The sequence below is a fragment of the Drosophila mojavensis genome, unplaced genomic scaffold, assembly GCF_018153725.1.
Source record: "Drosophila mojavensis isolate 15081-1352.22 unplaced genomic scaffold, ASM1815372v1 contig_80, whole genome shotgun sequence".
NCBI classification, from domain to species: Eukaryota; Metazoa; Arthropoda; class Insecta; order Diptera; family Drosophilidae; genus Drosophila; species Drosophila mojavensis.
The window spans coordinates 9,232,356-9,246,494 of record NW_025318906.1 but is presented as its reverse complement, the minus strand read 5'-3'; the positions used below and the strand labels follow the sequence as shown (position 1 = coordinate 9,246,494).

Below are 14,139 nucleotides of genomic sequence, written 5' to 3'. Positions count from 1 at the left end.
ATATGTTGGAAGACATTACAGACCTCTAATCGTTAATCCCCAAAAATCAGACTAACAATGAAATATATACGCTAGCTACCCGCCTTCCACTTGGCACAGGGTATGCATCTAAAAACAAGAAAACTTTGGCAATTTTTTTGTGGCAATTGCAAAAGTGAAAAACACGAAATTAAGATACTAACTACAAATGTATTTGACCAATTTATCTAAGGTACACAAACAAACACCTGTGCACAGGTAACAGTGTACCTGCACTACTGAACATATAATCAACTATATCTACGTGTTTGTGTGTGTGTGTGTGTGTGTGTGTGTATCTCACGTATAATTCTTTACTTTTAGCCAATTTAGCCAATTCGGTCTGCAGATAAATGTTAATTTTGGAGCTGCACATCCGGCCGACGCGTCGCGACAATGCAGACAGTGGCGTCACAGGTGCAACTCACTTGCGCAAATAGGTGCCCAGATAACGGTTACACATGCCACAGTAGTGGTTGGCATTCATACAGCTCGAAATGCAGTAGGGCAAGCAGACGAAGCAATAGAGTCTACACAATCCGAATAGAATGGTATCAGTAAATATCAATAGTGTTATCTATAGCTGGTACTCACTGTAGCAGGCACAGCACCAGGGCAATCAGATGCGTGCGGGAATTGGGCTTGTAGGAGATGCGTGTGCGTGCATAGTTATGGCAATACGGACACTGCACATCCTGTGGCTCCGGTCCGTACGGCGAATCGGGCAAAATAATCACCGTATGCTGGGTGGCCGAGCCGGTGGGTGGGGGCGGTGCTGGCGTGGGTGCTGGTCCCGTTGTCACTGCGGGCGTGGCCGTTGCCGTGCCCGTTGCCTGATCGTATGTGGGCGGTGCCAACAATTTCTGGTGCTCCGGATGCGTCTCCTGCACCAGGCCACTCACATCTTTGGGCTGCTCTAGCGGCTCGCTGGGATAGACGCGTTCCATAATAACTGTATCGATGACTGAGCGATGACAAATTTTCTGTCAATTTCATAAAACGCGACGCACCCAATCGGCTCTTATCACAATAAACCTTTCTGTGGTAGGTTTCCGAAAGCTTTGCTCTGATTGTTTACCTTACAGGTAATGAGTAGCTTTTCATGTCTGATATATGTATGTGTGTGTGCACGGGTTTGTGTATTTGTGTATGTGTGTGTGTTTGTGTTTGCATCACTCAACACCTAACAAAAAATGTTCGCATTTCGTTTGTATGGAGAAATTGTTTACGTTTATTGTTTAGCATTTTGGCCTTAATCGCTGCTATAGACGCCCACGAATTTGTTGCAATTGCCGCAGAAGTGATTCGCATTCATGCAGCTCGTGGCACAGTAGGGCAAACAGGCGAAGCACCAGAGTCTGCACCACGATTAGAGATAAGTTAAAAATTTGGAGACAAGATAAGATAGAGAGCGAGAGGAAGATAAATAGGTGGTAAATCATGTTGTTTCTCTTACCCCACTATGCAAAGCAGCGCGGCCATGCAATGTGTGCGCACACTGGGCGAATACTCAATGCGCGTGAGACCCCGCACCTGGCAATGGGGGCAACAGACGTAGCACGGATCGGGTCCCACAGCTGGCGGCGCTTGTTCTGCAAGTGTTGCACATGTGCGTTAGACAATCAAAACAATCAAACATCGAAGCCGTCAAGTGCGTGTGCCAGACTTACGCTGTATGATGACTACGTTTGCGGTCGTTGGCACCTGGAATTGTGTTGCCTGCGCGTAGCTGGGCGGCACCTGTTGCGCCTGTGCATACTGATAGTTCATGTTAACACCTCCAGCGGCTGGCGTACTCTGCGTGTTCATGATGCGTTTATCCGTGCGCAGGTCTATTGATAGACAGCTTTCATTCCAGACTCGTTTACTTGTGCGCTGCGCTCTCGCAGCAATGTTGACGCAGTCAAAAAGTGCCAGCTCATTTGTTGCCAGCGCACTTTGTATCCAGCTTGCGTGTTGCGAAAGCTCATGTGATCAGCGCTCATGCTAACAAAGCGTATATTAGCAACATTCTGGTGCGCACATGTTGCTAAAGCTCATGTTGCCAACGCTCATCTTAACTGCGCTCTTATTGCTGTAGCAATTGTATGTTGGCATCGCTCATTTAGATAACTGTCGGCCATCTTAGTTTCGCTATTGTTTCTATTGCAATTCTATCCAGCTAACATGTTGCTCAAGCTCATGTTGCCAACTCTTAAGTCCACAGCACATCGCGACGCTCATGTTGCCAACGGTCATTTTAGCTTCGCTCTAGCTGCTGTTGATGCTGTATCCAGCTAACAGCATGTTGCTAAAGCTCATGTTTGGAACATTCATGTTGCCAACTCTTGTGATGGAGATTTTTACGCTTGGGCTTTTAACGGGTATTATAATAGGTTTAGGGCGCAGAAAGCTTTGTATGCATGACTCATAAATTATTGAGAATTATTTCATAATCATGCATAATAATGCATCCTAACTATGTTAACTATATTATTATATTAAATTATCATGGATTTCTACAGTATCAAAAGCATTAATCTGTTCTTATTTCTTTGCTTTATTGTTGCTAAAATCTGTGTAGAATGAAAATATTTCATTACGAATCGCTTTATTAAATTTGAAAAAGTATGGTCTTAGCCTAAATACATAATGTTTATATAAAGAGTTCTGTCGCTACCAGCAGCGGCAGAACGGGAGTATATAGCATGCCGTATGTGTGTATATTTATGTTTATATGTACATGCAGAAGGCACAGACACTTGAGTGCTTAAGCTACATCGTGGGCGAGAACGTAATAGTGCTTACGCTGCAGATCCCATGCTGCAGTCCAGTCCATACATAAGTGACCGATCATATTACGGTTGATATTGTATAAACAAAGCAGCAAAGGATTGCTATGTGGATGAGTATGATACTCTTACTTTAAGTGGGGTATATGCAACATCAGATGTTGCATACACAACAATACGATGGGCATATGCTTATTTGACATACAACATACTACATCTGCACACATACTACATACATATACTATAGTTTCATTCATAGGTGCCAATGAAGGCATTGCAGAAGGAGCAATAATGATCCACGTTGCGAGAAAAGTCCGTGCAGTAGAGACAGATGGCACAGGGCCACAGGCTGCAAGCATATAAATAGATGCTACTTTTAATAATCTCTCCCTCTCTCTCTCTCTCTCTCTCTCTCTCTCTTTGGAATACCCTCTCTAAGCTTTCGTTTAGTTACATCCACTTACAACGTAAGGCACATGAAGAGCGCTATCATATGAGTTCGATATGTGGCCTTGCTCACTATGTGCGTCATCATTTCCAAATGGCAATTGGGACAGACCATGCGAGTGGACACCCGACCGATGGCAGATGGCATTTCGTAATACTTTAGGGATATACAGATATATATGAATATATATGTATATGTATTACGTATATGTATATATGTAACTTAGTGGCTTCAGCTCTGCCTTGGCTGCTGTTCCCGGCAATACTGTTGCGCCTTGCCCTAGTTTGAGTCTTTTAATATTATCGCATTTCATTTACATGAAAGTAAGTATATATATGTATGTGTAAGTGAGTCGTATAGCTGCATTATAATACCCCATATTCATTTCTGTGTAATGAGCGTTATTCATAGAAGTTGTTTATGGATTGAAACTATTAAAAAGGACTGTTTTGTGTATGGAGCAATAGAAGAAAGGCGGGAAACGCAAAATAGAATTTCGAGTTAGGATAATGAGTCAAGTCAATCAATAGTTATTTCTATCCGTCTGTCTGTCTGTAGCTTAGAATTGTGTCTCTTAGTCGGATACTCCCGACTGCAGCTCTAAGCCTTAGCTAGTGAGTTTGTCAGAATCTATTATTATACATTCCCCATTATACGATATTCTACAGTACTTCAAGTTCATCTTTTTCAGATGCGAGCTGGTTTGAATAAAATAGATATCTAGATTTTTTTTTTCATTGCACTGTTTTAAGTTAGACTATAACTAAAATTTACTATATATACAATAATACCATGTATCAATATACATATTTCACAGGATAGCTGCGTAGACAAGTTCTTTGAACGAATCCATTAATGGGTATCCAGATTTAATTAACAATTAACCCTTAAGCAATTTTTACTTTCATTTTTCTTAGCATTAATTTCAGTAATCTACAATATATATTCATAGCTGTTTATTTTTTTTTATATATGTTTTATTATGTATCAATTACATCACAAAATCATGCGCATATTTATAATATCATATAGTATCTGTTATTTAGGTAAAAAAATGTTTCATAACGAATTTCGTTCGCGTAATATTAAGTATTTAGTGCATACGTGTTGTTATTGTAGTTGTTAATGTTGTTGTAATCCGTTGCTCAAACTTCAGTTCTGATAGGTGCCTATAAAGGCGCCACAGCTGGAGCAGGTGTGCACAGCGCTCTGGCAGGAGTCCACGCAGTAGGGCACACAGCAGCAACAGATGCCGCTGCAAGGATATAGTTATAGAATATATATACATACATACATACATATATACACATATATATATATATTAGAGCTTGGCTCACCCCACTAGACAAATGAGTAGGGCCAATAGATGCGTCTTGGTGCTCGGCTCGTGGCTCACCGTCGTCTGCTGTCGGGCGTGGCACGAGGGGCAGACAGCAATCGTTGGCATGCGGCCCAAATTGTTCTGTGCTCCACCTGATCGGGAGGCGGATAACAAACACATTGACAGTTAATTGTTCACTTGAATTAATGATTGATGATTATTTGATTAACCTTGCATATAGACCTGGGGCTGTTGCACATTAATCACGGAGGGCCTCAACGATTCGGCCGGTGCGTTTACGTCCCCATATTGGGGCGGAGCATCTGGCGGCGATGGATATAGATTCGGTTTCGATGTCATTGCAACTCAACAAGTTCCAATTAGTCCAAGAGTTCAATTGGTTGACTGGCTCACTGGTTCACTGGTTCACTTGTTCCCTTCCGTTTGTGGTCTGCTTCGCTTGCGCCTCGCTTTGGAACTGAACAGCGAGAAATTTTGTTGCTCAGCCATTGCCTGCGCTGGGAATAGGCGTCTGTGTGAGTGTCACAGTCGGTGTGTGTGTGTGTGTCTATGTGCCACAGTGTGTGGGTGTGCGTGTGTATGTGAAGCCATTTTGCAGTCGTTATCGAGCTTAATATCCGACTATCAACGGAAAGTACCCGTAGCGCTAGGATAACGATTATGACTCACAGTTATCAATTAAAGAGTAAGCTCATACCTTGGCTATTGGTTCTGAGAGCGAAATTAATTATAGAAAATCTTATAATAATAAAAATGAAAAAAAAGATGTAATGTCATATATAATTATATAAATATTTTTATATATTTATCTGAATTTTTTTTTTAATTTTGCTAATTTTATTATTTTAATAATAATATAAATATAATATATTGATCTACTCTTTTATTAATAAATAATAAAATATATAATAAATTAAAGCCTAAAACAAAGCGAGTTTATTTAAATCAACTCTTCATTTAATTTCAGCTCAAATTCGTTTATTTAAAATAGCGATTCGCTCATAAAAATATTAGATATTAATGGAGCTCTGCTTGAAGCTCGGGAAATGAATATTTTGTTATGTATGTATAAATTATTGTATGTAGATTAATTGTATGTATATAATTGTAGATAATAATTCAGCAATTGTTATTTCTCAAAACTAAATGAATTTATTAGTTAATTTCTGTTTAAAGTGAATCATAAAATTATTCGCAATTAACAAAATTCGGCTTGCAGTAAATACGTTAGGTCAACATGTGTATAACCCGTATTCAGTTGAAAATGTGCTTGATCAAGACTTGCTATATTTTATGTCATTGCCCGTTTATCGATAATAATCGATATTTCAATTTGGCATTGTTAGCTTCAGGATTTCTTAATCTAGGAATCTCTAAAACAGAATCAGCGCAATATTCAGAGTACTGGATACACCCGACTAACCCACTCCATATTTATTTAGTCATTCTTGATTGAAAATTTTACCGTTAGACTTTTAGTAGAGAAGAGTAACTTAGACCCCTGGCTAAGCCAGCAAAAGAAAACGCATTAAGTTGACATCTTGCTGTTCCATAGCCTAGACAGCTCATATTTACTATAATATATATTGTATATAAATGTATTATTTGTGTTTGCTTTGTTAATTGAGCATATCAGCAATCAAAAACTGGACACAATTTTAGCTTGTTTTTTAGCATTTAATTGCTTTGATTTAATTAGGGCTTAGCACGGATGACAATTAGTTGGCGGCCTTGCCCAAATACTGATTGCAGCAGCTGCAATAATGATAGAGGCTGCGGCAGCTCTTGAGGCAATATGGCAAGGGAACCAAGCAAATCAGGCTGGAAAGAAGAAGAGAGAGCAAGGGAAAATATAGATGAGATATAAATGTATAGTATGGATATATCATATATCAGCTAACTCACCCCGTTACGCAGAGTACGAGTGCAATAAGATGCGTGTTTTTATTGGAGCGCAGCTCTAGGCGCGTTTGCATCACGTTGTGGCAACTGGGGCACGTCATGCGCTGTGGCTCGGGTCCCAGTGGCGTGGCGCCTGGCAGTAATTGATAAGAGTTTCACCTGGTACACCTGGATATTCATCACTTACCTGCTGCATTCACCAACAGCACTGTGGGCGGAGCAGCAGCAGCAGCAGGAGGAGGAGCTGTGCCCACTGCACTTGCTGCACCTGGAGCACTTGCCATATAGCTAAGGCCCAGCGGCTTCAGATCCATCTCCATGCTAAACTCTTTGATGAGCATCGCAAGGCCCTCAGCGGCCTTTTATAGCCAAGCACTTGGCACTAGGCATACGCTGCGTATGCGCGATTAATGCCTAACGGCGACCCATTCAGAAATAATTCACACATTATTATTCGTCATTTGTTTATTTGGCAAGAAGGCGCAAAACAGTTAATCAACAAAATGGGAAATTCTATTCAACTAAATTCAGGCTAATTGCAGAGTTCTACGCATTAAACGCCGTGGGGCTGAACAGTGGCTTGTGGGCGTGGTTACATAAGTTTTATAAAAATACAATTTGTTTTATCTAAAAAAATCTATATACTCTTGAACAAATTTTCTACAGTGTTTTGAGCTTTTTTTCAATAAAAATGTCACACACAATTTAATTACAATATTTGTTTTAGAAACTTATTTTTTTATGATTTTTTTTTTTTTAAATTTTAATTCAATTTTGTACATTTTTTTTTGTGTGTCGTTTTTGTATTCTATTTTTTTTTTTTTCTAATAGAGAGGCCCTTGAAAATAAAATCAGGGCATGATTGATATGTTTTACAATAAAATAGTCAATGAATATTTTTTGGAAACATTTGTTTCAGTGTGTTTTTATGCCAAGTAATTTTTGAAAATGGGAAATTGACTTTAAGATTTTATTAAACTTGTAAAACATTTTATAGGGGTTTTTATTTCTTTTTATTTATTTATTTATTTTTTAATTCTGAGACTGCTTTTTTATCAATTCTAAAATTTAAAAAAAAATTGTAAAATTTAATTATATCATTAAATTATTTTTATGGAATTCTGTAGTTTTTTTTTTTTTTTAGCCTTATTGTATGCTTTTTTCATATTTTTAAAAAAGCTCAAGGCGTTTATTTATATTTTATTTTATTTTATTTTATATATTTTTTATATATGTTAAAACTGTTCCATGCAAACTCATTGCTAAAATGCGATTTATATTAGTTAGCATTTGAGTTAGAGGTATATTTGGTATAGTAAATAGAGGATACCTAAAAATGTGCATTTAAGCGAAGCTTGACTGTAAAAACAGTTACTTTTGCAGCTGCAAATTATGAGAAAATAGAGAAAAACCTTTTGCTTGTATTAAAAGCCCGCAGCAGTGCAACAATATGAATTGGCATATGTATATACTATATGTGTGTATATATGTGTATATACTATATAGCGCCGAACTATCTGAAATCATGTCAACGCACGTAGGTGCCAACGTAGTTGTTGCACGAGGGGCAGAAGTGATCCGTGCTGCGCGCACACTTCGTGCAGTACAAGGCGATGGCGCAGGGCCACAAGCTGCAATCAAAGCAACACAAATTAAATGGTAGTTAGTTAGCTAGTTAGTCCAACTATATATATATATAGTTGGTTTCATTGATGTCTTACCAGAGCGCGGACAGTATGAGGGCCAATAAATGAGTTTTGGTTGTGGCCTTGGGCTCGGTGCGCGTGGTCACCTGTTGATGGCAATTGGGGCAGATTAAGCTGCTTGGCTCCGGTCCGACAGGTGTGGACATGTTGCTATATAGAAACATATACAATAAATGAGAGGGGGCCGTGGAGTTATTGATTTTGGAGTTGGTGTTGACCTTGACCTACGGCCAGTCGCGTGCATTGACAATTTCAATTGCAATGGCAATGGCAATCGCTGCTTTGACATCTGGAAAACCCATTTTGGAAAAACAAGTGCACTCTCACATGACTTCGAATGGCTAATCTGAGCTAATCTGATAACGGCTAATTGGTCTGGCATGCAGCAGGCAAATTAGCTCAATGTGATGTCAGCGACAGTGTAACGATGTCGTCATTCACAGGAGCTGCCCAAAAGCCGAGAATACCCCATAGGAGACAAGCAGAGCGCCTGTACATAAACTTCACACTTAATTCTACCTAACCCTGACAACAAGCCCCTCACAACATGGCCACCCTCCTCAACTGGACAAGGGCGTGTCCTTCGTTGTTTTTGGGCGTGTTTCGCTATGCTTGATTAACTATATGAGAGAGTAAACAATGTTGTAGCATAACGGACTGCTTAATACTGGCTCATATATCATATATCATATCTAGATTTGACAGGCCATATATTGTTTAGATGATATATGGTTGCTCCTGAAATTTAACTATCTTTAATCTATAATTCGATATCTCATATATTTTATCATATTTGTATGATATATAATAAATAATATATAATATATACAATAGAATCCGGTTATAACGACTCCGCTTATAGGTCTCCAGACAAACTTTTACGAGCAAACTTATACGGCTATAGCGCCTTCCGGATATAACGACGGTCCCTTGAGTGTCGTTATAACTGGATTCTACTGTAATATAAAATATATCATATAAAATATATGCTATGATAATAGCAGTTAGGCGTTGATTTATGTACAGCACACACACACACACACACACACACTCTCACACAACCCGTTTAAAAATAATCTTCACATTCCATTTATACATTTTTATATAAAAATTTAGCTAAATAACAGATTAGCTTAGAGCCTAGTATTACTCACATCGCTTATATGTATATACGGATGTGTTGCGTATATATATTTCTATATTTATATAGTTTTCTGATTATTTCTAAACTAACTTTGAACTTAAATTTCGCGAACTTGTTACGCGCTGTGGCAACGAAATCGTTTTGAAGTTTGCAGCGCAGATAAATCGCCTGGACAGTCGTTTGTCGTCATGTTAGTTAGCAGCAGTGCACAGTGGCCTTGTGTTCATTTGCATGCGCAGCAATTGGCAGGCGACATAATAACTGAAAACTATGCTTAAATTAAAGCTTTCTATACATACAAATATATATATATAGATATATTAAAGACGTTTACATTACTTATGATGCTAGATCCTGCCAATTCAACTGCATTTCAGTCCATGCTAACAGCACCTAAAGCACAGTGCCAAAGCAATGGCCGTTAGCGACAATGTTGCGCGTATGTTGCTGCAACAAAGGCTTAGCAACATTTTAGACGGAGTTCCTACTTATTTTCGATAACTTCAACTTTCAATAGTCGGTTTATTGAGCAAAAGCAATATACATACGTATGTATATCAAGTAAACAGTTGCTTATACGTAAAATATTTCAGTAATTTGTTTGTTTACATTAAAATCAGATATGGCTATTGTTTATGCTAATGGAACGAAGCGAAGCTTCAAGTGTCGGAATCTGATTCTTGTTGAATGTATATATTATACATACATACATAAATATATGTATGAATTTGCGATGATGTGAGTTTTTCGGAATCGTATAAGGAATATGTAAATAAGATGTTTCTTATATATGTATATATGTTTCTTGTATATGATACTGAGCTCTGCTCGGAGAGCCTCCGAGTTTCTTCTCGCCGGCGTCATCGCTTTAGAAGCGAGCATTGCATTTGGGGCAGACGGGGCTCGTCTGGTAGCCCCACTCGCAGCAGCAGGGCAAGCAGACGCATGGCCAGCAGCTGCAAAGGGACAAAGAGATAAAGCGCAATTGGCAAATAGATTTTCCTAGAAATTTCACAATTCAACACTCACAATAGGGCACAGAGCACTGCTGCCCAGCAGTATGTTGCGCATGTGGCATGATGCTTCATACGTATCAAGATCCGTTTGTTGCAACGGGGACAGGTCGTCAGGCCAGAGCTGTCAACGACTACGTTATTCGTCTGGACCACGTGCACATCGGGACGTGGTGGCTGCGCCGCTAGCGGCGCATGAATCTGTTCAGTTGGTGGAGCACTTGGTCCTGCACCGTACTGCTCTTGAGAATACGGTGGGGGTTGCGGGGGCAATTTGCTGTACTCCATGATCTAACAAAGAGACTTGTCTTAATATTTATTGCAGCATACAGCAAATTTGCAGGTATTGCGCATTTACTCAAATAGTATGCACACATACACACTTATACGTTCATACATGCATCCATACATGCCAGAGTATGAGCATACATATTTATAAGTGTATATGTATGTGCGCACATACATACATACATATCCATATGTACGTACATTTATGCACTTTAAGTATCAAATTTTGCTCCTCGCGCATTCTTAAATTTACACACACATTCATTACCTTTCTATTTACTTTATGTATTTCTATTCACTTTATTTGCTATGCTCAGATAAAGCGACCGGCGACTTCTTCGCAAGAACATAAAAAACGGAATGAGCGACGCTGAAAAATAACCGAGCTTCTTCTCTCATAAGCCTGGTGCTGCCAGTGGGAGCGAGATGACTAGATTGTCTTGTCAACGTTTGCTGCACAAAACGGAATTGCACACCAACAATTGTAAATCCATGCAGATCTTTGAACATAGCCCAGCAAACAAATATGTGGTGAGTAGAGTGAACACTGATAATTATCAAGGTTAGGTTCTATATAAATAATCTAATTGTGTTGTTAAGGTACTAAACTTGCATTGTACAGATTCAGCGCTTAAAATAAATATACAAAAAAAAAAAAAAAAAAAATTATCAAGTTTACTTAATGGCAAAATATATAAGGATCTTAGTTTTAGATAATATATAATTAATACTGTGGAAATTTCAACATTTGTGGTTTGATAAACTTGCATTTGCATTACAGATGAGCAAAGGCTTAGTCTAGAATGAACCAAATGCTGTAAAATAACTGATTGCATACTTTTAGGCGGCGAAATAAAATATGCTTATTGCCTTCTTTTAGCTACACGATTTAAATAGGCAGTTGAATGTATTTATTTTTAGATAATAGGATTCCTATCAGCTCAAACTGTTTATTTTTTGCAGTTAGCAAGCGTCAGTGTTTTATTATTAGTCATCCAAGCCCGTTTAGTTATAAGTTATTTTAGTGACTCGATTAGGTCAGTTCCGTTCCTATGCGGCTCGACTGCCTATGAAGGCATTGCAGACGGGGCAATAATGATTCGATTGCTTGCAGGAGTCCATGCAGTAGGGCACACAGACGCAGGGCCAGCAGCTGAAGAGAGAGAGAGAGAGAGAGAGAGAGAGAGAGAGAGAGAGAGAGATAGATGTTGATAAGGCTCACAGGTTTAACAAGCTCCATTGAAACCTGAATGCCAGTTGAATGGGCGCATTCAAACTCACCCGATTAGACATAGAACCATTGCCCATAGATGCGTTCGCCCCGTGGGCGTAGCCTCGATGCGGGTTATCACATCGTTCTGACACGCCGGACAGCGCACGAATGTTGGATCTCGGCCCACGGGCACGCGCTGCGGTATTGTGTGGATGATGACTGTGGAGCTGCCCGGCGGCTGTTGCATGGGCGGATATAAGGGCGGCTGTGTGGGTCCAGCCGGATACGGTTGATAGGTTTGGGCGGGCACATAACGGATTTGCGCCTGGGGCGTTGCCTGTGCCGGCACAGCAATAGGCACTGCGTCCACCTGTGGCTGCAGTGGCTGCGGTGGTAGCGGTGGCTGCGGTGGTAGCGGTGGCATTGGCTGCTCAGTGTATGGTGGCGGATCCTGCTTTTCCATGTTAATCCAATTATTACTATATATATATTATTATTTTTTTTTTATTATTTAGAAATTCGTGCTTTCGACCTTATAGTTTGGCGTTTATTATTTTACTAATTTAGCCTCGCTGCGAGTAAATGTTGATAAAGTGCCAAAGCGTCGAACTGATATCGAACTTATCTGCTAAGGCGACACTAGATTAGATTTAGCACGACTTTAGCTCTTGGAATTGGGGGATTTTTATGGTTAAAAAGGGGGGCGGCTACACCTGTTCTACCTTCGAAACATGACAAACGGGCAAAAATTAGTGTGAAATTGTCACTTTCATAGGTATTTGGTATTTAGATAATACGCAATGAAATTTTTCGGTAAAGCTCTGTATGCACCAGTTACTGACATGTGAGAATGCGAGAGAGAGAGAGAGAGAGAGAGAGAGATAGCGTGAGTGGGAAAGAGATTGCAGCTACTAAGTAACTATATACAATCGCTGTATAGGGCATAATGACAGAGCCAAACAATAGATATGTCATATATACAAATGTTCTATACAATATGATATACCAATTGTGATAAGCTTCTCTTGGACTCACTTGAAGAATTTGTTAACTAGAAATTTATGGCCATAATCAAAGTTGACTCAGCAAAGCATTCATGGAATGCCCAAGTTAGTGCAGCGAGAAGCAACTGATGGAGTTAAAGTTGAAGAAGTTGCAACCAGTTACAGTTTAGCTCATTAACAAATCATCTAAATTGAATATTTGTATATTTAAAAGAGTAAAGATATATCAAATAAAATGAAACAAACGCATATCCTTGATTCACTTGATGATGATCGTTGGTGGCTTTTATTTAAAATCGTTTAGCTTAGCATATTAAATAGACAGATCGTTGCTTATAGTTAGTTAATACTTTATTGCTCGTAGGTGCCAATGTAGGCGCCGCAGTTGGGGCACGAGTGCTCCGCGTTCTGGCAGGAGTCCATGCAGTAGGGCACACAAACGCAGGGCCAGCAGCTGCGAAGGGCAGAGCGAGAGAAATAGAAACAAAATCAGCGACAAGAATGCAATTAGAAAAAAAAAAAAAAAAAAACAAAAACAAAACAAAAAAGAACAAAAACAAATGAAAACATGTTCACTGATTGCGCCGGCGATGATTCATGAGTGATTCAATTCAATTCAATTCAACTTGATTCAGTTGCTGTGCGCTCAACTCACAATAAAAGGCACAGGACCAGGGCCCAGCAGTGCGTGCGTCCGGTCGGGGTGCGCTTCACAGTTGTCAGGATATCAGCGTGGCAGGAAGGACACTGAACTCGCGACGGCTCGCTGCCGATGGGCACCACATTTGTCGTTGTCGTCGTCTGTATGATCACCTGTGGTGCACCGGGCTGGTAGGTCTGGGCGGGCGTATATCCTTGATTCATGTTTGGGGCCGCAACAACTCAACAACTTTTCAACGGTCGACGTGAACTGTTTGATGATATCTCAATAACTGAGGCATATATAGTGAAGCTACCGAAGCTACAGTTCGCTATGATATGTGCTTATCTAAACAGGCGTGGCCATAACTGATAACAAAAAGGCAGACAATGACAGTTACAGAGAACGTGAGAAAGAGAGAGAGAGAGAGAGATTGTAAAAAATAACAAAAGTGGGAGTTTTTGTTTTATTACTTGGCTGATTTGCTGTCCAAGCTTAGCACATTGCCGAAATGTACATATATAACTGTATCATGTATCATATATATATGTACCCATTTTAGAGTTACGAATCGTAAAATGTATGTATGACTCATGCCCTCAAGTGGTCTATAAAACAATTTTCATTTCAGCTATTTACAGCATTTAGAG

The 14,139-nt window shown here is 39.6% G+C and overlaps 9 protein-coding genes across 10 annotated transcripts; all 9 read right to left on the bottom strand.

Annotated features, from left to right (window-relative positions):
* Positions 1-169: 169 nt before the first annotated feature.
* On the bottom strand, positions 170-1,138 carry LOC6579236 (lipopolysaccharide-induced tumor necrosis factor-alpha factor homolog). Its single transcript, XM_002005096.4, has 2 exons — positions 613-1,138; positions 170-548 (listed from the first exon to the last, which is right to left on the bottom strand). The coding sequence occupies exons 1-2, from the start codon at positions 963-965 to the stop codon at positions 443-445; spliced, it is 459 nt and encodes a 152-aa protein (XP_002005132.1). The 5' UTR covers positions 966-1,138; the 3' UTR covers positions 170-442.
* Positions 1,139-1,225: 87 nt separating this feature from the next.
* Positions 1,226-1,894, bottom strand: LOC6579235 (lipopolysaccharide-induced tumor necrosis factor-alpha factor homolog). Its single transcript, XM_002005095.4, has 3 exons — positions 1,689-1,894; positions 1,475-1,610; positions 1,226-1,376 (listed from the first exon to the last, which is right to left on the bottom strand). The coding sequence occupies exons 1-3, from the start codon at positions 1,825-1,827 to the stop codon at positions 1,271-1,273; spliced, it is 381 nt and encodes a 126-aa protein (XP_002005131.1). The 5' UTR covers positions 1,828-1,894; the 3' UTR covers positions 1,226-1,270.
* A 501-nt stretch (positions 1,895-2,395) lies between these two features.
* LOC6579234 (lipopolysaccharide-induced tumor necrosis factor-alpha factor homolog) lies at positions 2,396-3,929 on the bottom strand. The gene is made up of 2 exons (XM_002005094.4): positions 3,254-3,929; positions 2,396-3,138 (listed from the first exon to the last, which is right to left on the bottom strand). The coding sequence occupies exons 1-2, from the start codon at positions 3,382-3,384 to the stop codon at positions 3,039-3,041; spliced, it is 231 nt and encodes a 76-aa protein (XP_002005130.3). The 5' UTR covers positions 3,385-3,929; the 3' UTR covers positions 2,396-3,038.
* Positions 3,930-4,178: 249 nt separating this feature from the next.
* On the bottom strand, positions 4,179-5,044 carry LOC6579233 (lipopolysaccharide-induced tumor necrosis factor-alpha factor homolog). The gene is made up of 3 exons (XM_002005093.4): positions 4,789-5,044; positions 4,575-4,710; positions 4,179-4,492 (listed from the first exon to the last, which is right to left on the bottom strand). Exons 1-3 carry the CDS (start codon positions 4,916-4,918, stop codon positions 4,390-4,392), a joined length of 369 nt encoding a protein of 122 aa, XP_002005129.1. The 5' UTR covers positions 4,919-5,044; the 3' UTR covers positions 4,179-4,389.
* A 1,063-nt stretch (positions 5,045-6,107) lies between these two features.
* LOC6579232 (lipopolysaccharide-induced tumor necrosis factor-alpha factor homolog) lies at positions 6,108-7,233 on the bottom strand. The gene is made up of 3 exons (XM_002005092.4): positions 6,669-7,233; positions 6,485-6,614; positions 6,108-6,400 (listed from the first exon to the last, which is right to left on the bottom strand). Exons 1-3 carry the CDS (start codon positions 6,820-6,822, stop codon positions 6,298-6,300), a joined length of 387 nt encoding a protein of 128 aa, XP_002005128.2. The 5' UTR covers positions 6,823-7,233; the 3' UTR covers positions 6,108-6,297.
* Positions 7,234-7,730: 497 nt separating this feature from the next.
* On the bottom strand, positions 7,731-9,595 carry LOC6579231 (lipopolysaccharide-induced tumor necrosis factor-alpha factor homolog). The gene is made up of 3 exons (XM_002005091.4): positions 9,342-9,595; positions 8,203-8,337; positions 7,731-8,112 (listed from the first exon to the last, which is right to left on the bottom strand). Exons 2-3 carry the CDS (start codon positions 8,331-8,333, stop codon positions 8,010-8,012), a joined length of 234 nt encoding a protein of 77 aa, XP_002005127.1. The 5' UTR covers positions 8,334-8,337; positions 9,342-9,595; the 3' UTR covers positions 7,731-8,009.
* Positions 9,596-9,833: 238 nt separating this feature from the next.
* Positions 9,834-11,007, bottom strand: LOC6579230 (lipopolysaccharide-induced tumor necrosis factor-alpha factor homolog). Of its 2 annotated transcripts, none has more exons than XM_015163554.3 (3): positions 10,901-11,007; positions 10,361-10,635; positions 9,834-10,287 (listed from the first exon to the last, which is right to left on the bottom strand). In XM_015163554.3, the coding sequence occupies exons 2-3, from the start codon at positions 10,630-10,632 to the stop codon at positions 10,200-10,202; spliced, it is 360 nt and encodes a 119-aa protein (XP_015019040.1). In that variant the 5' UTR covers positions 10,633-10,635; positions 10,901-11,007; the 3' UTR covers positions 9,834-10,199. The 2 variants fall into 2 exon arrangements, with proteins under 2 accessions (XP_015019040.1, XP_002005126.1); XM_002005090.4 differs by lacking the exon at positions 10,901-11,007 and adding an exon at positions 10,834-10,856.
* Positions 11,008-11,520: 513 nt separating this feature from the next.
* LOC6579229 (lipopolysaccharide-induced tumor necrosis factor-alpha factor homolog) lies at positions 11,521-12,404 on the bottom strand. Its single transcript, XM_002005089.4, has 2 exons — positions 11,914-12,404; positions 11,521-11,785 (listed from the first exon to the last, which is right to left on the bottom strand). The coding sequence occupies exons 1-2, from the start codon at positions 12,306-12,308 to the stop codon at positions 11,683-11,685; spliced, it is 498 nt and encodes a 165-aa protein (XP_002005125.1). The 5' UTR covers positions 12,309-12,404; the 3' UTR covers positions 11,521-11,682.
* A 696-nt stretch (positions 12,405-13,100) lies between these two features.
* Positions 13,101-13,771, bottom strand: LOC6579228 (lipopolysaccharide-induced tumor necrosis factor-alpha factor homolog). Its single transcript, XM_002005088.4, has 2 exons — positions 13,505-13,771; positions 13,101-13,303 (listed from the first exon to the last, which is right to left on the bottom strand). Exons 1-2 carry the CDS (start codon positions 13,711-13,713, stop codon positions 13,201-13,203), a joined length of 312 nt encoding a protein of 103 aa, XP_002005124.1. The 5' UTR covers positions 13,714-13,771; the 3' UTR covers positions 13,101-13,200.
* Positions 13,772-14,139: the final 368 nt, after the last annotated feature.